The sequence below is a fragment of the Apostichopus japonicus genome, chromosome 3 (genome assembly GCF_037975245.1).
Source record: "Apostichopus japonicus isolate 1M-3 chromosome 3, ASM3797524v1, whole genome shotgun sequence".
Taxonomy (NCBI): domain Eukaryota; kingdom Metazoa; phylum Echinodermata; class Holothuroidea; order Aspidochirotida; family Stichopodidae; genus Apostichopus; species Apostichopus japonicus.
The window spans coordinates 365,813-391,692 of record NC_092563.1 but is presented as its reverse complement, the minus strand read 5'-3'; the positions used below and the strand labels follow the sequence as shown (position 1 = coordinate 391,692).

At 37.5% G+C, this 25,880-nt stretch overlaps 1 protein-coding gene across 3 annotated transcripts in view; it reads left to right on the top strand.

Annotated features, from left to right (window-relative positions):
* Positions 1-23,640, top strand: part of LOC139958694 (uncharacterized) — a 50,567-nt gene extending 26,927 nt beyond the window's left edge. The window contains exons 1-12 of one of the 3 annotated variants that reach the window (XM_071955981.1): positions 8,097-8,315; positions 9,962-10,145; positions 11,712-11,867; positions 12,522-12,658; positions 13,543-13,694; positions 15,192-15,377; positions 16,484-16,573; positions 18,296-18,388; positions 18,956-19,078; positions 19,323-19,409; positions 20,270-20,386; positions 22,231-23,640. In XM_071955981.1, the coding sequence (XP_071812082.1) occupies positions 9,985-10,145; positions 11,712-11,867; positions 12,522-12,658; positions 13,543-13,694; positions 15,192-15,377; positions 16,484-16,573; positions 18,296-18,388; positions 18,956-19,078; positions 19,323-19,409; positions 20,270-20,386; positions 22,231-22,350 (1,422 nt within the window). In that variant the 5' untranslated portion in view covers positions 8,097-8,315; positions 9,962-9,984 and the 3' untranslated portion in view covers positions 22,351-23,640. Of the gene's footprint in view, positions 1-8,096; positions 8,316-9,961; positions 10,146-11,711; positions 11,868-12,521; positions 12,659-13,542; positions 13,695-15,191; positions 15,378-16,483; positions 16,574-18,295; positions 18,389-18,955; positions 19,079-19,322; positions 19,410-20,269; positions 20,387-22,230 lie in introns of those variants that run through there. The other 2 variants (XM_071955967.1, XM_071955990.1) reach the window with 2 other exon arrangements.
* The last annotated feature ends 2,240 nt before the right edge of the window (positions 23,641-25,880 follow it).

Here is a 25,880-nt window from a genome sequence, read left to right as displayed (position 1 = left end):
AATTCAATAGAACCGTTATAGAGCACAAAAATAACTTCCACAAGTGCAGGATGCATTTCAACAGCATTTACTTGTTTTCTTTAAAGTAAACGCCCTTCAAACATTGAAGGCTCACAGTGCAGTGTTCTCACATAATTTTCCCCATTGACGCAGACCCATGAGCTCCACTGTAATCAGACGCATTACAGACAGAAATGATTGATGGTACAAATGTGTCTTGCTCTTTGATTCATCAAAGAAAATACAAGTTTCATCTTTAGGTAGTTGATTAGTCTTGTTAAGACCCTAGTATGTACAGCCTAGTGTACCTTACTTTCTCACATTGCTAATTTCCCGTATCTATCTGCTATACTGCCCAGAGAACGCCTGCAGCAACACTTTAGATTGATACTAGGTTTGTATCAGACAGATCCTCGGGCATGTAAAATACAATGGGCAAGCACATTCCTGGTAGGCAGAAACTGACTCTAGTGAGGCATAATCAATTTGCACCTCAGGAAAAGAGTATTACAAACAACTTGGCCAAGACTAGTAGTTGATATGAACTGACATTTACTTCCCTCTCTTTGACGGTTATTACAAGTTTGTAAAACAAGGCAGTGTAGGACTGTTACGGTCGTCTGAGACGACTAGAAATTATGTCGGACTACCAAATCTTTCAAAAAGGGATAAACAGTATAACCAAAATACTGGAATAAATGAGTGATTTTACCCTTACTGTTTTCGATGATAAACGTAACCTTTGCATTCATTATGGCGTATGTGTGTGCGTTTGTTACCCCCAACTTGTTATCATGATATCTGAAGAAGGGAAGGTTGGACCAATTCCATATTTACATATATATATGTAACAAGGTGGTCTGGATCCTGTAAAGTAGGAGAGAGTGATAATGTATAGATTCGTCTTGAGGTGTTATACAGCAATAAATTTATTATTGTAACTCATTCTTATCTCGGTCTCCATTTCGCATATAATCACAGTGGAAAGAAATAATAGAAGAACAATGGTAAAACTTCTTAAATAAATTACACTTTAGCCTAAATAGACAATAATGAGGGGGTTCCCCCCTAGTTAGTACAGACTGCCCATGCGCAGAACAATGTTCTTCCACTATGGAACGCGAAAAGGAAAACTTATTTCGTTGACTAAACTAAGTTTGTTGTTGTCTAAACTAAAGTTGTTGCTGCTGTTTTACCATGTTGTTGCTCAAACTCACGTTGATGTCTTAACTTCCGTTGTCGAAACTTACGTCGTTGTCTAAACTTACGTTGTTGCTGTGGGCGCTGTTCAAAATTGCTCAACCGTGTAATGTAAACCAGAATGCAAAATGCATTGAGGTTTCGATGACTTTTGTACACTAGAGAGTTCTGCAGAACTAGCTGTTACTACAGAAATGGCTCGAACCACCGTTTTGATACAATTACACTATGGCATGATAAACACAGGTCCGTCCACTGTATGTTACAACTCATACGAATAGGAGGCTGTACGGTAAACAACTTATAAAATGTTATAGGCTATGCAGATATGCTGTGAATGTCAGAAATCAAGTACAAAGAGTGTCTAGACAAAGTACCAGCATAAAAATACTGCACTTTTAATCTGATTTCATTGAGCCCCTTCAACAATGTGTAGAGATAATCCGGGAATGTCGGAAATCAAGTAAAACGAGTGTCTACACAAAATGCCAGCATATTTACTGTACTTAAAACTTATTTATTTGAACCATCAAATGATGTCTGGATATGTTGTGAATGTCGGCAATCAAGTAAAATGAGTGACAGTAATAATACTAGAGACAAAAGTTTTCGTCCCGATCGAACACCAATTGCGTTTATTATATGACCTATACTTTTACTAGTGTACAGTAGTTGTAAAGATGGGATCTTATCACTGCCTGTACTTTGTGAATGCGCTACACAATATATATGGCGGATGCCATCCAGTGCCCTAGCTTCGCTGTTTTTACAGGGGCAGCCGTCCGACCTTCATTTCGCCTGCCCTGCCACTCTTTCCTCCTCTCCAACGCCGTATATATAGTACCTCCATGCTTTGACCTGATTGATTGATTTCACCAGCAACCCCAACTCTTCAAATATCCATGCACATGTAAAAATTCATAACAATGCTGAGCAAGGTTTGTGTATATTCCATTTACCCCACAATCCCTTTTACAAATAAACTAGTAAGTTCTGTGAGTGTATTGCCTACGTACTTCAATATTGTGACCTTCTTGTTACTCCCGAAGCGCAGACTACATCCAACCATAGAGCAACTGATCCAACATATACCCTGGATGCTTTGCAGTATTTGGAAACAACCAACTCCACGAAAAGTTTGCAATGAAGATATAACTGTGGTGTAAAAACTCTTAATACGGAGAGAACAAAACATACTGTGAAATAAAAGTCCTTTTCAGTATCAGAGATGTTGTGGTAGCTTCCCGCAAAATTCATAGATTGTCTCAAGTTTCTCAACTCATAACTTTCTGTGATAAAACAATTATTCAAATATTACGTTAACAATATCGTTAACAACGTCCTCGGAGTTGTATCACCTATCATGTAGATATCGTTAACGTGATTTTGTTCGACAAACCAGGTTGTTAACGATATTTACATGGCTTTTGCTACAAATCAGTCCAGACGTTAACGATTTTCCCCCTTTTCGCGTTACATAGTTAAACCATCATATGTTGCGTTCATTGAGCACTGAAGATGCAAGCATGTTTGCAGACAATGGGTAAGGGACTATTAGCCAAACAAATCTAGGGAAATTTGAGAAAACATCATTGGCTGTATTTAGCAGGAAAATCTCTGTAATAGTTGTTAGCTCTGCACGGAAGCAACTTGCGGTTGATTGTTATAATTTGTTGAAAAGAAAGAATGATGTTCGTTCACAATGTTTTACAACAACGGAACTTTAGATAGCAACGAAAGTGTAGACATCAACGTGAGTTTAGACATCAACGTGAGTTTAGACATCAACCGTAAGTTTAGATAGCAACGAAAGTTTTAGACATCAGCATGAGTTAAGACATCAACCGTAAGTTTAGAAATCAACGTGAGTTAAGACATTAAGGTGCGTTTAGTCATCAACGTGACTTTAGACATCAACGTAAGTTTAGACATCAACGAACAACAGCAACATGGTAAAATAGCAGCAACAACTTTACTTAAGACAGCAACAAACGAAATAGGTTGCCCTTTTCGCGTTCCATATTCCACAACCTTTTGATTTTACTTTTACAGCGGTTGCAATCATTCTTGTAAAATTAAACACGTAATTTTGCATCCAGGTAAAACACACATGTCATAAATTAACCTTGAAGCACCGTAGCACTTGATTATCATAAGAATAACTAATGAAAAGACTGAATAATAATGAAATATAATAAACAATACGTTTTAGTGGCTACAAGTGTAGGCGATCGTCGCCTCCTGGACTATACTAACAACATGTTCAGTTATAACATTAGGTCTGCCAACAGCGACGATTTACTTCTATCCTGATATTTACTACAGTTGAGAGTCATTGACTCTGATTTACCATTAGCTAGGATAGTAACATGATTTATATTCAATGACTATAGTTAATTGTTGTTAAATGACCATAAATATTCATCAACCTACCTGTAAAGTAGGAGAGAACGATAACGTATAGATTCGTCTTTTAAAGGTGTTATACAGCAACAAATTTATTATTGTCGCGCGCCCTCTAATAACAATTACTTTATAATTATATAGGGGGGTGATAAATCAACCCTGTTACATATATATAAACATTTATATAAAAAGTAGAACTGACTGTGTCTAGTTATAGATGTTAAGTGGTGGGGGTATACCCAAATATATAAAGTAGAACTGACTCTCTAGTATAGATGTAAAGTGGTGGGGTATACCCAAATATATAAAGTGGAACTGATTGTCTCTGGTTATATATGTATAGTAGTGGGGTGGCATATACCCAAATATATAAAGTAGAACTGACTCTCTAGTTATAGATGTAAAGTGGTGGGGTATACCCAAATATATAAAGTGGAACTGACTTTCTCTAGTTATGGATGTATAGTGACAGGGGTGGGATGTACCCCCTCTATTTCTATGACCCAAATATATATAAGGTAGAACTGATTGTCTCTGGTTATATATGTATAGTGGTGGGGTGGCACTGGCATATACCCAAATATATAAAGTGGAACTGACTCTCTAGTTATAGATGTAAAGTGGTGGGGGTATACCCAAATATATAAAGTTGAACTGATTGTCTCTGATTATATATGTACGATGGCCCATTAGTGCCATAATATGTATAGTGCATGGGTGGTATACATACCCAAATATATAAAGTAGAACTGATTGTCTCTAGTTATAGATGTATAGTGACAGGGGTGGCATATAGCCCAATATATTAAGTAGAACTGACTGTGTCTGTCTAAACTATACGTTGTTACTTCTGTTTTGCATGTTGCTATTCAAACTCACGTTGATGTCTGAACTCACGTTGATGTGTAAAATAACGTCAATGTTTAAAGTCACGTTGATGTTTAAAGAAACGTTGATGTTTCAAGTAACGTTGATGTTTCAAGTAACGTTGATGTTTCAAGTAACGTTGATGTTTAAAGTAACGTTGATGTCTAAAGTAACGTCAATGTTTAAACTCACGTTGATGTTTCAAGTAACGTTGATGTTTAAAGTAGTGTTGATGTCTACAGTTCCGTTATTGTATTAACTTGCGTTGAGTGTCATCGGCACTGTTCAACAATTGATCTCACTGACGAATTTCAACAAACATCACCAGCGCACGAGAATGCGTCATACCTACTTCTATTACTGGCTAGTGCCATATAGTGATATTAGTAGACTATAGCTATAAGTACATACATATTTCTATTTCTACTAAGGCCACATTTTGTATGTACTACTGTAGTAATACAGTAATATCAAGGATATGTATATTGGCATCAACTGAAAATATGTTGTTTGTGTAGTACTGTTCTAAGAATAATAATAATCAAGAATAAAAATGTTGTGTACTATTTACCATTTCATTATTGTTATTGGATTTTAAAACTTGCGTCCACGGGACGCAACATGTTTTCCTCCGCTCAGTAAAACTTGCGTCTTAGCTGCTGTCCTCCATGAAAACATGCACTTTAAAATACCTCTACAGGAACACGCAATACTTAGTTATAATGACCGTGACAAAACGCTGGCTTGTGCGTAAGGGAAGCTTATACTGTTTGGCCCATAACGTGTACAGAAATAAATTAAATGATGAAGCCTTTAACTAATATACAATAGCGAAATGACTGTCAAATTGTGAAGCGGGGAATTTGGCTGTAGACTCAAGGGCGTAGGAACCGGGGGGGCTGGGGGGCGCCAGCCCCCCCCAGTGAAAAATATGGGGGCGGAAGTATCATTCCGCCCCCCCCCCCCCCCCGCTCCGCAAGTCAGAAAACCCCTTTTTCATTTCCAAATGAGAAAAAAATCTCATTTGCAGCACCAAATTGCATCTAAAGCCAGGTGAAAATGCAAAATTATTTACAAAATGGAGTGGGATGTTGAAGTGTGCTATATTGCACCAAATTGCATCTGAGGCCACCTGGAAATGCCAAAAAAATCCAAAGGGGAGGGGGACACCCCCTCCCCTTAGACCCCTCCCCCAGGCCGGCCATCAGTCTTCAGCCCCCCCCCCCACTCAAAAGTACCTTCCTACGCCACTGTGTAGACTAGTTACCATATATGCAGGCCTGGACGGCATGCAATGCCACACTGCTGCACGCGGTAAACGACTTTGGCAGTGCTATATAGGCTATGCATACGCTGTGATCGAATGTCAGAAATCAAGTAAAGGAGTGTCTAGACAAAATATCAGCATAAAAATAATGTACCTTGATTTAATTGAACCTATTAAATAATGTAGAGATATGCTGTGAATATCGGAAAACAAGTGAAACGAGTGTCGAGACAAAGTGCCAGCATAAAAATACTGCACTTTGAAACTTTTAATTGAAGCATTAAATGCTGTGTGTATATGCTGTGAATGTCGGCAATCAAGTCAACGAGTGACAGTAATATTACTAGATTAAATATTTTTTTGTGCCGATCGAACACCAATTGCGTTATCATATGACATACTTTAACTAGGTTAGTTGTAAAAAAATGTCAACAATTCAGTTTGCTGCTACATATCACGTTAATTGTTAACGATATATACTAGGTTGTTGCTACAAATCACGACGATAACGAATTTTGCCCTTGTCGCGTTCCATATAGTTACTGCACGTCCACCTGAGAGGTTAACCATTGTCGGAAAATAGCCCTTTGGTGCCCTACTGTATTGATTTCTTTTTGCATTTTCTGAGTCCTAACCATTCTTTGTGATGCTTGGATGTTGAAGAGGATGAAATAAACTACTGATGGTCTAAAAATCTGTAGGATTGAAGGTGATTTAAGGTATTTTAGAAAATCTTGGGTGAAACAAGAAGATTCCGCACAGACAGCTGGTAGATGGGAAGGGGAGCACTATGATAAACTTTGATCTGTTCTAGCTCAAAATTTAAACGAATATGGTGGCAAAAGTTGCATGTTTTATGATAGATAAGCCTTCAGCTATCATATGGTGGGTAGGATATGTCAATTGAAAACTTCTTTCTATGATCTATCGGCCTTGGAAAGCAATTAGTTATGGTGCTGTACCTATTTGTAGACAATGGGTAAGGGACTATTAGCCAATCAAATCACCGGGAATTTGGGAAAACATCATTGGTTATTTTTAGCATGAAAATCCCTGTAATAGAAAATGTTGTTAGCTCTGCACGGAAGGAACTTGCGGTTGATTGTTATGATTTTATTTCGTTTCAAACATTCATTTGAAGGATTGGAAGAAAATTTTGTTGAAAAAACAGTTTTTTTTTAAAGGACGAATGATGTTCGTTCACAATGTGTTTTGTTACATCACGGAACTTTAGATAACAACGAAAGTTTAGAATTCAACGTGAGTTTAACCATCAACCGAAAGTTTAGAATTCAACGTGAGTTTAGACATCACCATGAGTTTATACATCAACGAACAACAGCAACATGGTAAAATAGCAGCAACAACTTTAGTTTAGACAACAACAAACTTAGTTTAAACAACAAAATAATTTCCCCATTTCGCGTTCCATAATATCGCCACTCTCCTGGAGTTTTAATGAAGACATGCTCCACCAGGTAATTCACAAGTGTTGTCTTGTTATTACTAATAAAACGAAAAGCCTCATCTTGATGTTTCCTCTTGCTGAGACTAAGTTTCACGAACGGGGAGGGGAAGTGGAGGCTAGGGGAGAAAAGAGGTGGCCTGTTTGGATATCTTTGTCAGACGAATTTTGCTTTTATTGTTGCAACGTTGGCACAGATCTGTGGGACATGGGAAGTTCAACATTTTTTCTCAAAAGGTCCAGATAAACCTTTGAATAATTTCTGTGTTTCAGTAAAAGTTCGACTGATTGTAGATATGTGGAGGGAAAGGAAAGTCAAAATGTGAAATCCCCCAGCAAAGAATAATTATTTCCATTGTAAGTTTAAGACAGAGCCAGGTTGGTAGCCAGGCAGGGGAACCAAGAAGACTGATGTACCCCACCCCTCCCCACCCAAATGATGCCACCACAAAAGCTTCGCAAGTAATAAAACGCGACTGTTTATATGACCTATCTTTAAGCCCCTCCCCCTTTCCTTCATCCCAGAAGTTTTGTTTACCGGTCGGGAAGAGCCCTACTATAGAAGAGACAAAATTCGCTTCAATGACGTCATCAGTTACATTTCGATACCTCGAGCGGGCTCTTCTCAAGTTTGTCTTATAGGCCGGACTATAGTTAATCAGATATTATACACGTGTTAAGTGTGTTAGAGCAGCGATACTATCACAAGTTCATTCATATTCTGATTTGTGTGTCATGATTACAGGTACCGTCAACTTCGTATGCCAATGCCTAGTCATTGTTTACCACTTTGATATTTTTATAGCTTAGCTTTTTTAACGGTACTAAAAACGTAGCCAATACTTGTAATAAACCAATGCATTTTCGATTCGCCGAGAATTATATTACACAGTTAACTCACGACATTGGTAACGTTCAAGTGTGCATGACAGCATTGCTCATGGGCATCAGTATCACACCTATTTCTGTCTACCGGCTGTGCGTGATTGGAACAAGGGGATTTCAATTGCATAAAGCAAAACATAATAAAAGTATAGTCATCCAGTGCTCTGCTCAGCGATATTTCCAGGCGTAGTTCAGTAGTGACAAGTCCTAGAGTCAACCAGACTGGTGAGTTAATAAGGTTTTTACTCAAAACACACAAAGAACAACAACAATGAAAACAACAACAACAACAAAGAGATTGGTTATATTGTTTTGTCTAATAAGAAATTAAAATGTGTGCTCAAGGGACTTCTTTTGAAAAAGAAAACAAAATTGGGCTTTTGTGTATAACTTCGTAAATAGGATATAATATATCGTTTATTTTAATATCCACGAAAATTAAATATGCCTGCAAATTACATATAAGCTCAGCGCCAGTCAAATTGTTGATGAGATGTGTTTAGGCCTGTGCGTCCATATACGCTAAAACACGATACATATTTACTTAACATTTAAGACATGCTTAATATAATTCTTATACATTGCAGCTTATACTAGAGAACTATTAATTGAAGCCAATCACTTTATAAGCATGTGCTCCATGGTGCTTCGAGTGCTTACAAGTTGAATGATAGTTATCATTCAGTATCGGCCCCAAAGTCAACCTTAGCATCCTAAAACGTTCTTACAATTTTCAAGTATTTTCCTTGTGGTTTTAGTCAGGGTGTTGTTACCTTACAACTCAATATGTTAGCCCATGAGCAGCAGGAGAACATCTTTTTAATATGTTATCAATTAGGATCTGTATTTTCTTCTTCTTGTGACTTGCATGTTCAAGAGCATGATCGAAGGAGTACATGTGGTGCAAACATTGGGTCAATTGAGGCAATTTTATACCCTTTTAGTCCTCCCAGGACCTTTATGCCTCCCAGGAGCAGCCGACGATTTGTTTTTACCATTGAGTAAAGAGGTTTGTTTACAAGTGACGAAAACGTCAAGCTCTCATAGCAAAACATCTGCACAGTCATGATACGGAAAATTGTTAAACATTCAGATTCTTTGTTTTTGTTTAGTTGGTATATTTTGTTTTTGTATCTTATATCGTAAATGTTCCTTGCATTTGATTTCCTTTTTCCAAATTTCCAAATATATATTTTGTTTGCTTCTGTTGATCGCTTTCATACTGTTGTTAAGAACGGAAAGCACTATTACCTGTATATACAATTTTCTATCGCATAGACTTTTACGGCCACATATTGGTGCCTGTAAATTTGTTATCATCGGCAGGACTGCCTGCTCTAGTTCTAAGACGAAATATCACGTAATAAATAATAGAAATCGTTCCATTAATGTTATTATCAATTCATCGTTTCTCACTTGTGATGTAGGCAATGATAAACTCAAGGCAAACAGCGGGGCTGTCGTTGACGAATTAATTTCATTCAACTGTCTACATCCTAGTTATGTATGTAGTTAAAAGGAATTCAGTGGATATTTGAGGTGTTCCTGCATTGTATGCAAGGGCTAGCGGTGGGTGTCGGACAAGGAATTCAGTGGATATTTGAGGTGTTCCTGCATTGTATATGCAAGGGCTAGCGGTTGGTGGGTGTCGGACTCTAGGTCCGTTTTGATGATGGTTGGAAAATTATCCCAAAGTTCTTTGGAGTTAAACAAATTATCTTTCCATATCTAACAAAATTTGTACCATTGATGATGAGGTAATACATTTTCATTTTACTTGTTATAAGTATATATTTGCAAATATAATTGACATTGAGATATTCATAACTAAATATCCTTTGAATATTATCAAATATCAATTCTTCTATTAGCTTCAGGTGAAATCAGACAAGAGATGCTGTCGTTTTGGTCTGGTTTCACGAAAGATGCCAGTGCTGAGGACATGATGCTAGATACAAATGCATCGAGCCTGCAGAGAGAAGAATTGCCTGAAGTATTGAGCCTACTACCAGAATATAAGGGCCAACGAATTCTGGAACTAGCAGGAGGAATTGGGTAAGTCCGAAAATAATTCGTGCTTGATTCATATTACTGATGTCAAGACCGTTTACAGTGAAGACGCTCTGGTAAATATTTCATCTTCAATTTCAATCCCCAATTTCATGAGAGGAAATGGGAGAGGCCGGCTAGAAAAACTTGGAAGATTTGACTGAAGGTCGCAAATTCGCAAATCAATATATAACCTTTATATTGCCTGCGTGTTCATTATGCATTTATCACGTTGACTATCTGTTTTTGAATGTCGGACACCGTTGATTGTAGTGTAGTACCATCACTTGCCTTGTGTTTGCAACTAACAATAATTAATGATACAAAGCATCCTATTGGTACGTCAACAAAGTTCGGTTTCTCTAGGTAAAATTATCCGGTCGGACTTTTTCTTTGTCTGCTTCCTCAATGCGTAGCTCGCGACATACATTCGCCACTTAGCTTTTCATAACTTACCGTTCAGTGCCCGGGAGCGCCCTTAGTATTTTATCAAACTCATGATTATACCTACATATAACACTAACAGTGTGCACGAGGCCAAGATGTTGTAAAGCCTTCGGCTCTGTAACATATTTCTGTTTTAGCCTTTATACGAGCTGGAAGGCGCGCTACGCAGGCACACTGATTAGTGTCTCTATAGAGTTGCGCACAAGCGGGCTTCATAGTAAGTTTGTTAGCGCGATCGCACAAGGGGCTATGTGTTCCCATATGCACTGGCTGTCGTACGGGATGCCATTCTGTCAAATCTGAACGTACGCGAAACGAGATGACTATATAAGTAAGGAATATTTGCAAATATATATTTTTTTTATCCTCAGTTATTTCTATCCCATTAACCCTGTTATGGGTTTCTCGCAAGGGCGGCGGAAGCACTTTTAATCTGGGGGGGGGGGGGGCACCGACATCAAAGGGCACTTTGCAGAAATTCGATTGGACTGATGCAGCCTTATATTTAGTACCCTTTATAACTCTTATTGTATTATCATATTTGCGTATACACATCACTCCATCAACGCCCCCCCCCCCCCCTCAAGGAAAATATGCATACTAGCACTGTAATATCCAATGTGCAAATTGGGAAACAAGGAACAAGTTTTCTTTTGAGACAAAATGAGGTGAAATCATGCTAGTTGCTAATGTAGGAATCTTCCGAATTAGAGTTTATTTCTTGTTAATATCTTAACAAATTTTCCATTCGAAATAGCTTTGAGATTGACCCACAGAAATTCATTGAAAGTCAGGGGCGTAGCCAGGATTTGCAAAGTTGTATGCACGACTATCTGAGCGGAGCGCCACCATCGGTTGGCGCGGAGCGTACAAGAAAATTTTTGTTTTTTTGGGTTTTACAAACCCCTCAGATGGCCGGAAACGGCCCTTCCCGAGTGTTCATTCTGGTTCCCTGGCCTCTTGCTAACTTGAGACACCTCAATTTTTATGTAGAAAAAGGGCACATTTTTAACCTGAGGAAAAGTGGGGGGGGGGCACGTGCCCCCTGTGCCCCCCGGTTCCGCCGCCCTTGGTTTCTCGCTGTTTTGTTACTCGACTTGTTGTCCTTTGTTTATACCCAAACAGACGATTTACTGGGATTCTGGCAGATCAGGCAGCACACGTGACTACTGTGGACTTCATTGCGGAGTTTATTGAGAAAAATAAGGACAAGAACAAGAAACGAGGAAATATTCAGTTCATAGCTGATGACGCAATGAACCTTAGCTTCCCAGAGAAAAGGTAAGAGATTGACTAACAATGCGGCCAGGCCGGAGTCCTGTGGGAGGGGTAGAAGGGAGAAGGATGTGATGGGTGCATACCTGCATGGTGAGACAGCAAGTACCCGATCGGGAGGTGATGTTATAAGAAATACAATTAACACATTAATTGAATGTAACTTGTAAACCTCATTAGAACTCTATAGTTGGATTTGGAACTCTACAGTTTAATTTGCCCGTGCGTCCATTTGTCTACCATCCCGCTTCGCCTTTGCCCATATGAACATCGTAATCGTCAAGTGTCTTCAGTCTTATGGGTCCTAGCGAGTAAATAACACAAATGCTTTATCCTGTTTGAGGGCGCTGAGATTGGAGTTTGGCTTTAATTTTCAGACATTAAACTTTTCCTCTTCCTATTTTTTTCAAGTTTTATTTATTTATTTATTCATTTATTTATTTATTCATTCATTTATTTATTTATTTATTCATTTATTCATTCATTCATTCATTCATTCATTCATTCATTCATTCATTCATTCATTCATTCATTCATTCATTCATTCATCCATCCATTAATTAATTAATTAATTAATTCATCCATCCATCCATACATTCATTCATGCATTCATTCATTCATTCATTTATTTAATATTTTTTATTTATTTATTTATTTCAGTTTTGATATTATATTCACAAACTGGTTTTTGATGTACCTCTCCTCTGAAGACATGGCCATGATAAAGCAGCGTATGCTGATGTGGCTGAAAGATGGCGGCTATTTCTTCTGTAGGGAATCCTGTAATGTAGCAAGTGGTATGTGCTGATCCTTAACGCTTTACATTTAGTCCGGCTTGTCTTCTCACTTACAGTAGATTTCTTTGCCCATATTTTTGGAAACTTTGCGAAACTATTTGTTGCACTTTCAGTGAAAATCAAAGGTTCATAATTCGTTTACAAACCAATGAAGGTAATCGAGAAGATGGAACTTTTCATTAACAGGCTGTCTGCATTTTATTAATGCTTATATGATAAAGTACCGACGATTTGGTGTGAAAAGAGTGGAATGGCATAATTAAGCACTTGTAAACTATTGTTCGTTTCGAGAAAAACAACAATAACAGCAACAATCAAAGAAGAATTTGGGAAGTTGGTTTAGTTTGACCATATTATTTTCTTTAAATTGGAAAAAAGGTTGGTTTAATTAATCTGTCGACCAGACGGAACTACCTACATGAAAATAGTTTATAAAGTGAAAACCTCCCCCAGCCCCCCCCCCCCCACATCCCTTGACGTAGCACACGGTTATGTTGAATATGAATGGAAAAATCACAGGCAGATCCCGAAGGAAGTTGGAAGTTACTCTCACTCTATATTGTAAATTTACTTCACCCCTCTCTTACCTGTCTCCTCTCAAATAACGCACTTTCGTCTTCTACCTAACTTGCCAAAAATTGCTAGTCAAAGAGGGTGATGATTCGGAAGTGGGTCGATGGAAGGGAAGTACTAAAAAACAAACAATGTTTGCAGGTTGTGCAGATGAAGTGTGTTATTTGAGCCCCCCAGCTTACCCGCGATTCTGCATGCATGGTGATCAGCCAATTCCTATTTATTCCGAATATACCACTCTGAAGGGGGAAAACCCTGCTATCTCGGCGACAGATTCTATGAAATACGTTTGTGTCATCTCTCATACATAGGTAACTATGACATAGAATACAACCCAACTTACTACCGTTCACCCCAGGAATATCATGACTTACTGATGGGAACTAAAGGAAAGATTGAATGTCAACAGTCTGATTGGGACTTTAATATCGTCTTTGTAAAAAGTTTACAATCTTACGCAAAGGTAGGCTTAGAGTACACCTGTGTTGATTTTGGTAAATTGTCCATACGATTCGTTAATAACAACAAATTAACGTGATATAAAGTTCTATTTTATTTCAAATCATAAAGAAAACATATGGAAATTTTGAAAAGTATAAAACTAGTAGTGCCAAATACGATTTTTTTTTAGAATCGAATTGACGCCTTCTATTCCACATAGTTTATTTCATGGTGATTTGTTGAGAAGGCCAATTTTAGCTGTAGATTGATTTAGTTTGAACCATTACTGTCTGAGCGTTATGCAGTTTTGTAATAAGGGAAAATATCAAAGGAACGCAAACATCTTTCTTAGAAGGGCTCATGCATAAGGGATGAGAGTGCGGGAGGGCATTCAAAATGGCTAAAGTACATCGTTTACTAGAAACGACTAGACTGTATATTCAAAATCCCTTAGTCTTTCTATAGCGATATAAGCAGTCATTTTTAGGGATCGATATTTGGATTAACTTTAGTCATGTCTTTTCCTGTCTCCTATCCATACGCACGCCCATCTAACATGCCAACAAATTGGTAACATTATTGGCACTGAGCTACCAACCACAATCTACGGAGTCTACTTCGACTTGCTAGGAATTGCTATAGGACTTGCTCTTTGGTTCCATTGTCGTTTGAGTTTCTTTAAAGCCACTACGCTTGTCGAAGATCTCCATAGCAACAGCGATACGAATCTTACCGTTATAATTGTGCTAGAAAAAGGCAAGATGGTCACCTAGTGAATTGCCATCGTAAGGTGGCATACTCCTATTAGAGTCTATATCGATCCGCCCGATTGTTCAGGAAAAGTGCCAAAAAGGATCTAGTTTAATCTAGTTTTTTGTGGCTTGCATGTTGAAGAGCATGAATGGAAGTACATGTGGTGAAAAAATTGGGTCAATTGAGGCAATTTTAGACCACTTTAGGCCTCCCAGGAGCAGCGTAGGAAATTTGTTTACCACTGAGTGAAGAGGTTTGCTTACAAGTGACGAAAACTTCCGGCTCGGATAGCAAAAAATCTACATGGTCATGGTACGGAAAATTGATAGTGCCATGAAAGGCCAACTTGTCAGCTATCCGGTGATGGGTAGCGTTTAGCTAGTGAAAACTTCTATCTAGACTTAGAGACCACATTACTTTGTGATTTAGTGTGTAAGTCAATGGGGCTTTTAACGGGCGTATGCTACCGTAAACTTGTAGTTGTTGCCGTGGTTAAAATTCTTATCCTGTCTGAGTTAATTCACAATTTTTGACCGGTGTTTGCTACTCCTCACTGCCTGGAATTAATTAAGTTTATAAAAATTAAGTTTAGTAAAAATAGTATATTAGCATTTGAAAGCAATTTTGATAATTTTAGAATGATATGCTGAATTTTGAGTTGAAATAGGCCCGCTGCTTTGTTATGCCGCTATTAAATGGATATAGCTTTGTTAAGAACGATTCGCTTTGAGATAATATTGATTAAAATCAATGTAATTTTTTTCAGCTGAAGCAGAATAGAAATCAAATGTGTTGGCTGCTGCAGAAATGTAAGCAAGACTACGGAAGGGAGATTTCTGTTGATCCAAGGCAGACACTGAAATGCAAACTGGATTCGAAGAAGACAATCTCGCAGTTGGAGAGGCTATTGGGTGATGACTACAACACTTTCTTGGGACATCATTTCATCGAGGTAAAACAATGCCATGTGATGTAACGATGATATGAATTATAAGCATGTGTGGAAATAAATGACCGTATATTTGTTCAGATATCATTGTTCAGGTAATTCTTTGGACAGTGCTTGCAATCCAGCGATGTAATTTATTTACAGATGATTTTGGAACTTCCTTTCTCGACTGTATTTATTCCCAATAACACTTATATGCGACTGTCTATATAGTTAGTAGTAATTGTATTTTTGAAGCTGAAAGGTAAGGGGCATGAGAAAACCGGTCTTTCACAGAAGAATTTTGATTTTGGAAATGTTAACACTCCTCACTAACCTGTATGCATGTAAGATAATGTAGTCCAATTATAGATATAACCGTTTGAGTAATCTAAACACCAGAGAAGTTTTGAAATTCTAACATTAGAATGCCGTCTGTTTCTGCATATTTTATTTTATCGAAATTTTAACTATTTAATTTCAGATTTCCCTAATATTTCGACGATTTTGTCTTACATTTTCCGTTATTCACTTAGTACCTATTTTCTCCACTATTTCCGATGTAAAAAAAAGAAAAGTGTAATCTTCTTAATGAATTTGTTTACTGTTTTATCTGTAAAATTTGGCAGTTTTATCTCAAACGTTTCAGCACATCCCTAAATTGTAACTTGTTCCTCCAAATTTCGCAATTGCAACGCGACGGCATGTATAATCGGTATTTAGCATTTTGTAATCAGGATGTTTATTGCAGTGCGCATGCGCGCTTCAATATTGGCATTACTGGCCAAGTGACAATACATATATGACTTGACGTTGAAAATTTCTCATAGTCTTTGAACATTTGCAGTTCAGAGGCTAGCTGCGTAGCCAACTTTTTCTAAGCCTGTTACGGCACTCATAAGCGCCCTCACTTTGTAGGTACCTACATGACTATACTCCCTGTTGTGTTGTCCGCCCAAAAAATGACACCATGAACAACCGAAAAGTTCTTCCTGTAATACTGCAAGCACTCCACGTGCACTACAATACTGTGAAATTTTGCAGGCAAATGCAGTTCTAGTTTGCCAATGAGTTTCGTATGCTTTACACCAAAGTAGCCATTAGTTATTTAACACTTGTCTTTTTAACAGACACAGTTTGAAAAACTGAATGTTAAACCAGGACAGAACGTACTGGATCTCGCTTGCGGCACAGGCAGCGCTGATTTTCATATTGAAGAGGTTAGTAACGGTAGACCAAAGTCACTAAGTAACTGGGGTACCATATTGAAGAGGCTGGTAATTACAGCCCAAAGTCACTAAGTAACTGGTGCACCATTAATATTGAAGAGGCTGGTAACTACAGAACAAAGTTACTAAGTAACCTGGTGCATCATTAATATTGAAGAGGCTGGTAACTACAGAACAAAGTCACTAAGTAACCTGGTGCATCATTAATATTGAAGAGGCTGGTAACTACAGAACAAAGTTACTAAGTCACTGGGGTACCATTCATATTGAAAAGGTTAGTAACGTCAGAACAAATTCACTAAGTAACTTGGGCACCATATTGAATGGTCTGGTAATTACAGACCAAAGTCACTAAGTAACTGGTGCACCATTAATATTGAAGAGGCTGGTAACTACAGAACAAAGTTACTAAGTCACTGGGGTACCATTCATATTGAAAAGTTTAGTAACGGCAGAACAAATTCACTAAGTAACTTGGGCACCATTAATATTGAAGAGGTTAGTAACTACAGAACAAAGTTATAAAGAGGCTGGTAACTACAGAACATAGTTACTAAGTAAATGAGGTACTATTGAGGGTTTTGATTAGATCCAGACGGATGATATGATGTGGTCCGTTGACCCGGAAGAGGGTTAAGGAGAAGGGGAATCATTTAAAATGCAAGAATCGAGACAGGTTAGTATCGTCGCTTTTAAATACCCAAACCAGGGTGTTTGGTTGTTATTTTATAACATGACTCTGTTAATGGCTTACCTTGAGAAGTTTGATAGCCTTGATTGCAACTTCCTATACGTAGCCTCCAATCCCCGACCCCCTCATAGAGAGAAATAATTTCTTTGTTCATTATCAAGCTGGTCAAACAAACTTAAAAACTTTCGACCACGCGCAAAAGCAAATGAGCATCCAGTTTACTTATAGCTTCGGCAAAGTTCCCCAAACCTCAGGCTGGGTTCCATACCTCTCTATATGGACGGAGAAGCATTAGCAATGGTCGTGGCTTGTGGGAGGGTGCACGGATTAGTCGCACGGATAACAATGTATAAGTTAATCACTTAGCCATACATCTCCAAGAAAGTGTTAGGAAACTAGAGGAAAGGGAGCAATAAAGATATTTCTCAGATCATATAAAAAATGAAAGTGTGTAACCCTTTATTCCATATTTTCCTTGTTCCTTCGATATATCTTCGGGACTTTTTTTTTTAATTTTACCCTCGGGCTATATCCGCCTAAGCTCTTTCTCCACCTCTCCATCTCTCTTCAACACTCTTTATCTCTTTCTCTCGTTAAATCTTACAAGATCCAATGTTTAATTAAAGTCACTCATATACTAACCAGTAAATTGCACCTGCATTGCACAAGCGACTGTTACAACAACACATTTCGCTCAGAATTATGCATGCAAATTAATTGGCTAATTCTGAATATCTTTGCAAACAACGGTAGATCTATAGGTATATGTAGGTAGATATGTAGGTTATTAATTGTTATATTTGTTGCTATATTTGTTGCTATATTTAGTGTTATATTTATTGTTATATTGTCGAGATGTGAAACATGTCAATGTGCGTAAACTGTTTGTGAGTGTAGAAGCTGCTTTAACAGCATTTGAGTGCAGATTCCTTTATGTAAACGTTACAAATTACAATAGCAGTTTTAAAATGACGGCAATTTTTTTTTTGTGTTTTTTGTGTGTGGTCTCTACTGGTATTTAGTTCTATTCTGCTGACGTCGTAGGTGTGGACTCGTCATGTGATAAGATTGAAGTTGCTTGGGAGAGAATAAGTCAACTAAAAAGCGAGATAAAGGTTAGTTTCGTAGTTTTGTAACAACCAGAAATATCAAATAAGACTTTGATCCCTTCAATCTTATTGAAAGCAATTGCCTGAGGAGGAAGTAACTTGTCTTTGATTTCTATATCAAATTGTTTTATAAATTTGTTTTATAATATTGTTTTATTGTTATATAATATATTGTTATATAATATAATATTGTTAATATTGTTTTATAAATCAAATTCCAAGATCTATTTTACTCTTCCGTAAACGATGTTAATTTTTAAGGATTTAATATATTGTAAGGAATTAGTCTTCTTCGAAATCATGATTATGGTAATCTGAAGTAATGTGGGATTGTAGAAAGTGCATCTTGCCTTTCAATATTTCGCAAAACGCGTGCGTTAGGTGGATCCCTCCTATGCCAATGGTCTTTAGTCTAAGCACTGCTCAATACATCCCAATATGGTGGTAGAAAGGATCATATAGGATACGGTACAGAAAATGGAGTGGGGGGGGGGGTGGCCTAAAAAAGGCTGAAATTTTACAACAGTTTTCAACAGTATAACCGACGATTTGGCTCATATTTTTTCTTTGTAGATATGCTTTGAGATTGGTGACGTCACTAAGAGTGTTTATCCTCCAGAACACTTTGACGTCATTTATAGCGGAAGAGAATCGATGCATATTCACAAGAAACAATCATTGCTGAAGAACATCATGGTATGCAGTTCTTCAAAGATCTTCATCCATGTAGTGAGATTTGAATGTTTTTACTGAATGAATCTAAATTTATTCAAACTGTTTCGCAGTACAAAAGGAAACAAAAAATGGAAATTTGTGTGTCCTTAGATTGTGAGTAAAGATTCCCAATCGTTTATATTATTTGTTCAATGGATATTCACTGAAATAAGACTTATTTTGTGAATTTATTTAATAAATTAAGATTTTTCGACTTTGATTTTAGACCTGGTTGAAACCTGGCGGTAAATTCGGGTTCTATGAGTTTTCTGAAGGAAATAACTCACAGGATTCAGAGGATAATTACCTCCAGGTAATGTTTCTATAGAATACAATTTGACATGCTTAATCACATCAAAGATAATTTAGAATTCCAGCCCACACCCCTCTTTTCTCCCTAACTTGAAATTTTAACTGAACATAATTGGTACATACTTTATGCTGGAGGTTCCGACTTTATTGGTTCATATCGAAGAAGGTCTTAACTCTTAGAATGCTCAATCGGCTTCAATATATGGCCTATCATATACAAAGGATGCATGAAAAGACTGAAGAGGGAGATACGATTCAATAAATCACATTCTTTGAGAAGAAGTAGATTATTTGCAATTTATGTAGTTAGATGATTACCATTCAAGTGCGTATGAGGATTTTATTCTCGGAAAGGAAGGAGAAAATGGGGGGGGGGGGGGGTCGCAGAGTTTTACGAGCAATCAGGGTCTAAAAGAAGGTGGAAAATGTATTTTTGAGTGGCCGGTGCTACATGAAATTGTTACATTTGGAGTTTTACGAATAGGCCACACCATACATATTCCAAACAAACTCATCCAAACTATGCCCCTCGATACGCCCTATATATAGGTGTATTTATACGCCAATTTATACGCGTAAGTATACGCATATTTATACATGTATTTATATGCCTATTTATACGCCAATTGAAAAGTACAGGGTTCACTGATTGACCTTTATATTCACCTGTGGTGTAATAATACTAATTTAACAATTTAATACTTAAATTAGGTAATTAAAATCCCCTCCTCTTTCTCTACCTGTCGGCCCACAGACGTTAAGTTTATAGGTGTAGTAAACAGAGAAGATGAAACACAACTGGCATTTGTCTTTCTAACTTTTGAGTTGAAAGTTCTTAATATGATTTCTTTCACAATTAAGAATTTGAAGTCTGGTGGCTTCATCGATGTGAGTACAACAGATGTGTCACAGCACCTGATCAACAAACTCACAGATGGAAAGAAGAACATTTCCGAGAAAAGGCCAGAGTTAACAGTGGTAATTATTTTAGTGGTTCTTTCTTTCCTTAGGATATAAGCAGTAACCATTCTTTAGTGAAACGATGTAGTGAGATATAGGAGCAAAGGTAAGCTATAGGGGTAACGGTAGGGCAGAAGTAAGAGATTGGGCTGAAGAAGGGTAGGGTGAGGTTAGGGGTGAGGGTAGGGGTGATATTAGGGAAGGGTTGGGGACTACGGGTGTGTGTGGAGGTAAACTAGGGGTAGAGGTTGGGAAGGGTAGGGTAGGAGTACAGGGTTGGGCAAAGGGAGCTTGGGGTACGAATGGGGTAAGGGTTACGGTATGGATCGGGAGAGCTAATGATATTGCAACTTCTATTGAATAAAATATCATGAAATACAATAACATACTGCGCTCTTAACTTCAATATCTGCTGTTTATTCCTTGCTGAAAGCAAAAGGAACCATTGCGGTCATGAAGCCGTGTGTGCATGTGTGTTTAAATGTGTTTGTACGTGATGCTCTGGCTTGTATACACGATAACTCCAAAGTTAGGATGGACTTCAAACTTTGGATGTTGATACGACATATTAAGTTCTCGGTTGGTATTGTTTTTGGCTGGGATCAAAGGTCATATTAGCTCCCCACAGGTCAAACTGTGGAAACCTTGTAAATCCGATAACTCAAATATTACAAAGTTAGATGGACAAGCAACATAGTAAGTTCTCGCCTGCGATAGCTTTTGTCTGGGATCAAGGTCATACAAGGTCACCAGATGAAACATTGTAAACACGATATCTCAAGAAGAGAAGCTTTGATGAATTCCATGCTTGGCATGTTGATGTCTCATGTTGAGAAGAGGAACCCTATGGAAATTGGTTGATGTCAAAGTGCATTTGCGGTCATATTTAAGTCAAAGTATGAAAATCTTGTAATCACGATAACTCAAGAAGAACATCTTTCTTGAACTTCATACTTATGATGTTGAAAAAATCTGAAAACCTTTTTTCCATGACAACTCCAAAATGAAAGCTACAATAATGGTCTAATGCTATGATTTTCTTTTGGTGAACATAGTTTGATCAAATTCAGTTCAATTTTGTGAAGGGGCTTTGTAAATCTTCAACAAAACATACAGTCAACCAGAAAATGAAATCTTCTTCAGAGAATCAATAGTCTTTAACACACTCACTCAGGCCCATATCAGTTTTCGTCCTCTGAGTTTCAAGGGGTCAACAGACAACAGGTTATCTCAAATGGGGGGGGGGGGGGGAATGGCCCAAGGGGTCAACATGTTATCTCAAATGTTCTCAAATTTGCCATTTTCTCTATACTAGATGAGTTGTACTTTGGCAGTAAGTTGCGAAAGTATTTCACAATGTATAACCAATGTCATGTAGAGCTGTCATTCAGTAACAACCATTTATAAAGGGATGGTTGTAAGGTGGCAGAGCTGATTTGCTAGCTCAGACTTGGAAAAGATAACGTTTTGTTAGTCATACATCTATGTGTCTGCATTTCACTTAGCAAGACTGTTCTTTCTGGATATTGAAACGTTTGGAATATAGATTCTATTATGTAAGCATACTTACCAGTGAATGAAATGGTTGATGCCCATGCACAGGGAAGTGCTACAAATAACTGCTGGAAAACTCTGATCTTTTCTGGTTCTCACTTAAACCCTGGACAGATTTTACTTACTTGCTCCACGTTAGTCAGACATATTTTACTCACTTTCTTTACATTAGTCAGACATTCATTTGGAATTTCGAGCAAACTGTATGGCAAGAAATCACGAAGCCAACTGGCTTTCTGGTTGTACTATATACTTTTTAAGCACTAAATAAAATCATTTATCTCATGTCAACACTTTCTCTCTTTAAGATATTCACTGACGATGAGCTGAAACTATTGGAAGATGACTGGAGCAAAACAATTACATGCTTGGAGGATGGAGATAAAAAATGGAGCTGGTTTGATGGCCAAAAGCCTTCTGGGATGTAACGCCATTATATTTACTTTTCCTAAGTTGTTACCTGCCAACGCATGCACTATCCAACGAGCCCTTACTATATAGGGACTTCTAGTCCGGGCAGTTTGGACAATTTTCTGATGCCAGCACCATTCTATTTACGGTATAAATTCATGTCACACTCCAAATCAATCGTACATGACATTATGAATAATTCCAAACCATTATCTTATAGTAACGAACAATATTACATGTAGAGCTGCGGCTGAGTGGATAAAGGCGGTGGCTCTTGAACAATGAGACTTATCAATTGGGAGGTTCGATCCCCGGCCATGTCATAATAAGATGGATTTTTCATCTAAGAGCAATCTACGCTTCTCCAATCTGAACTGACTCTCTAAATTGAAAAGATTCCAAAGTTGAGTTAAACTGTTGTATTGGAAGCCACCTGACGTGAAAGTTGTAAGCGTCGTAAAAATAACTGCTTGATTATTAATATTTTTTCCTTATTATTATTATTGTTGTTTGTGTAGCTGATGTGCGATATTGTAGGCCTTGATCGTACAGAGACAACAACAATTGTCCAGACTGGATGATATGAGCTGATTATTGATAAAGAAGATGGGGAAAATGAACCATATCTTTTAAATGATGTGACAGAGATCTTGGTCGACGAACGAGTTCTACAGATAGCTAGACGCCACACATGTTCATTTTTTTTCCAGTTTAATAAGCACTATACTGATTCCCATTTGGTTTCGAACAGTGACGAGCACAGGACTTCAAAGGCTGGGGTTAAATTCTAATTTTCCCTGACTAATTTAAGTAGGGGCAATGACCTTTATAGAAGGGCCAGAGGCGAACAAGGGATTTTTATAGGTTTTTGGCCCTGCGGTTGCTGAAGCTGATATTCATTTAGGGGGATCTGGAGATCCTCGCCTTAAAAGAAATAACAGGGTATATATTGCACTCTGATGCACATTTAGTCTGTAGAGCCCCCCCCCCCACCCACTGAGAAATTTACCCACGACTGCTGCACCCCCCCCTTCCCCCTCCACCATCCCGCCGCCGTACGCATGGCACTGGTTCCCATCACTCTGTTTTTCGCACAGTCGCATATACCAGTTAAGATAGAATTATTCACATGTAGCAACAAAATTTGTAACAATTACAAAATCAACGTAAACAGCCTTGCTTTAAATGTTCTGTTTGTATGACATGAATGTTATTATTAATCTATAATTTGCAAAACGAGGTGATAATGCTGACTCAATGTTTTCTCTAAGTTCTTGTAATAACTACAGGGCAATGAGAGTATCGTCTATACCTGTTTGTTTATTTATTTCGTGGTTTTGTGTTCTTAAACTAATACCAGCCGTTTACATTTCCTCTGTGAGAATTACGAAAACGGTGCCAAACTTAGGAGGCACTTTATAAATTCATGTACCTTTGACGAAATATTACACAAAACTTTAACTGAGTTACGTCAGGTATTCCGGTATTAAATATATACAGATTAAAGTAGACTGTGCTTGTTCCTACATGGTTCTACACGGTATATTGCATTCATTGACATGCTCTTTACAGAAGTCGTGTTTGACATGGGGTCACCTTCGTTTGACCTGGCATCATAAAAGTCACATGTCATTTAGAAAGCATGTAGCCACTGATTTGCTCTGTTCGATCTTCCTCTGGGGAAGGGGGCTGTTGACCTTAATTTTTGTGAAAAACACACCCCTAAAAAGTGAACCCTTCTCATAATTAGAAATGACCCGTTTGGTTAATTTTGTTTTCATTTTTGTAATTATTAAGTACCCTTTTGGTACTAAAAACTGAATTTGTGTTGAAAACTTAGAACTGCGTTGCAGTTGTTGAAAAAAAAATCGATACTGGAATTTGTGGTACAGAAAACACAGAGGATCAATTTTTCTCAAAAAGTTTTGATATAATGTTGTGACCTTATGAAGTCATACCCCTCCCCCTTCCTTCCCCACCCCTCTCTCAGGATTAATTGCTGTCAGTGATACGAATAACTTTGATGCACCAAACAGTATTAATGTTGACTTTTTGGCATCAAGTGATCATAGTATAAATCCTTAATCCGGGTTATTACCAACATATCTCTAAAGGAAATTTAAAAAACAAAAACGCACACACAGACACTTTACAACAGAATGACAAGAGAAAGCAGCTTATAAAGTCAAACAGTTTTGCAGAATGAATATTGAATCGTTGGTTATTACAATTTAAAGGATAGTTAAGGAAGCTACATTATCAATGATTTTTTTTAACAAATTCGTTGTTTAAGAATTTTAAAGATATGAATACTGCACAGCTCTTTAGCTTAAATGCAATTCAAGACATTTCAAACGGCAGCTTCAGCTATATGGACTATACCCTGACGAATCACCAAATTGGTATTGCTATAGTAAAGGCATTCATATGAATTGAAATTCTTAAAAATATGTACAAACATAAGCAACAAAACATACAGCAGCAATATTTTACAATATATGATGAACACAACCCACAATGAAATATACAATTAACAAAAGATCATTATGAATATCAATAGCACGCAAAGTGGGTTACAAAGCAGATTCCACAATAGCACCTTATAAGGGAAAAAAAGTGATGTAATAAATTCTTTTCATATTATTTCCCATTATTTCATTGTAAACATTTATGAAATATGACAATATAGATCAAATTCTTGCATAAGATTATCTGCAGTTTACAACATATAAACCCCCAAATGAACAAGCAACATTAACCCATTTTCAACTGTTAAGAATATCATACTCCAGGTATCGCCTTAATGCAATGACATTATAAAACTTACTGGTTTATATATTTACGAGTGACCTGCTTTACCTGTCTCCCCACAACCTTAGCACCGCATTCTACGGTGTCTAGTATGCCCTGGTAATCTTTTAACACTGTGCACCCTCAGTGACCGGTCATATCCGGTCAATGACCTCCTTCTCATTTTACCATCCAAAGTGTCTACACAAGTAAATACATCATTTTATTGGAAAATATTTTCCTTTTGCTATTTCTTCTAAACTTGGTTCTTAAAACGAATATTCTGCTCAGTTCAAATAAATTTGAGAGATTATTTTATTGCAAAATACCTGGTTACATTTTACAGGGATGCAACCAAATTCCACAAGATTCATTCAGTGTAATACACTAGTGCAACTGTCACTGTCATTATACTTTGACACTTTTCACTTTGCCCAAAAGTCTGCATTTAACTGGTAATTAACAATAGCAGGTTGTGTCATAGCAATTCACATCTCAATTATAATAATATTATAAGAAGGCTGGACATTATGTACATCTGTTACTATGATGTTTATTGATTAATGACAAGCTACTTGAGGTGTCACAAAGATAATGGTAGCAGTTATCCCCCCCCCCCACCCCTTGAAATATGCTACAAAGTAAAAAAATAGTGACACAAATTCGACACTTACAAAGAATTTAACTCGTCCAATTTGGCACCCATTGTTTTTTGGGGAATAATACTGGAGGCTGGCAGAGCATCTGTAGGAAAGCA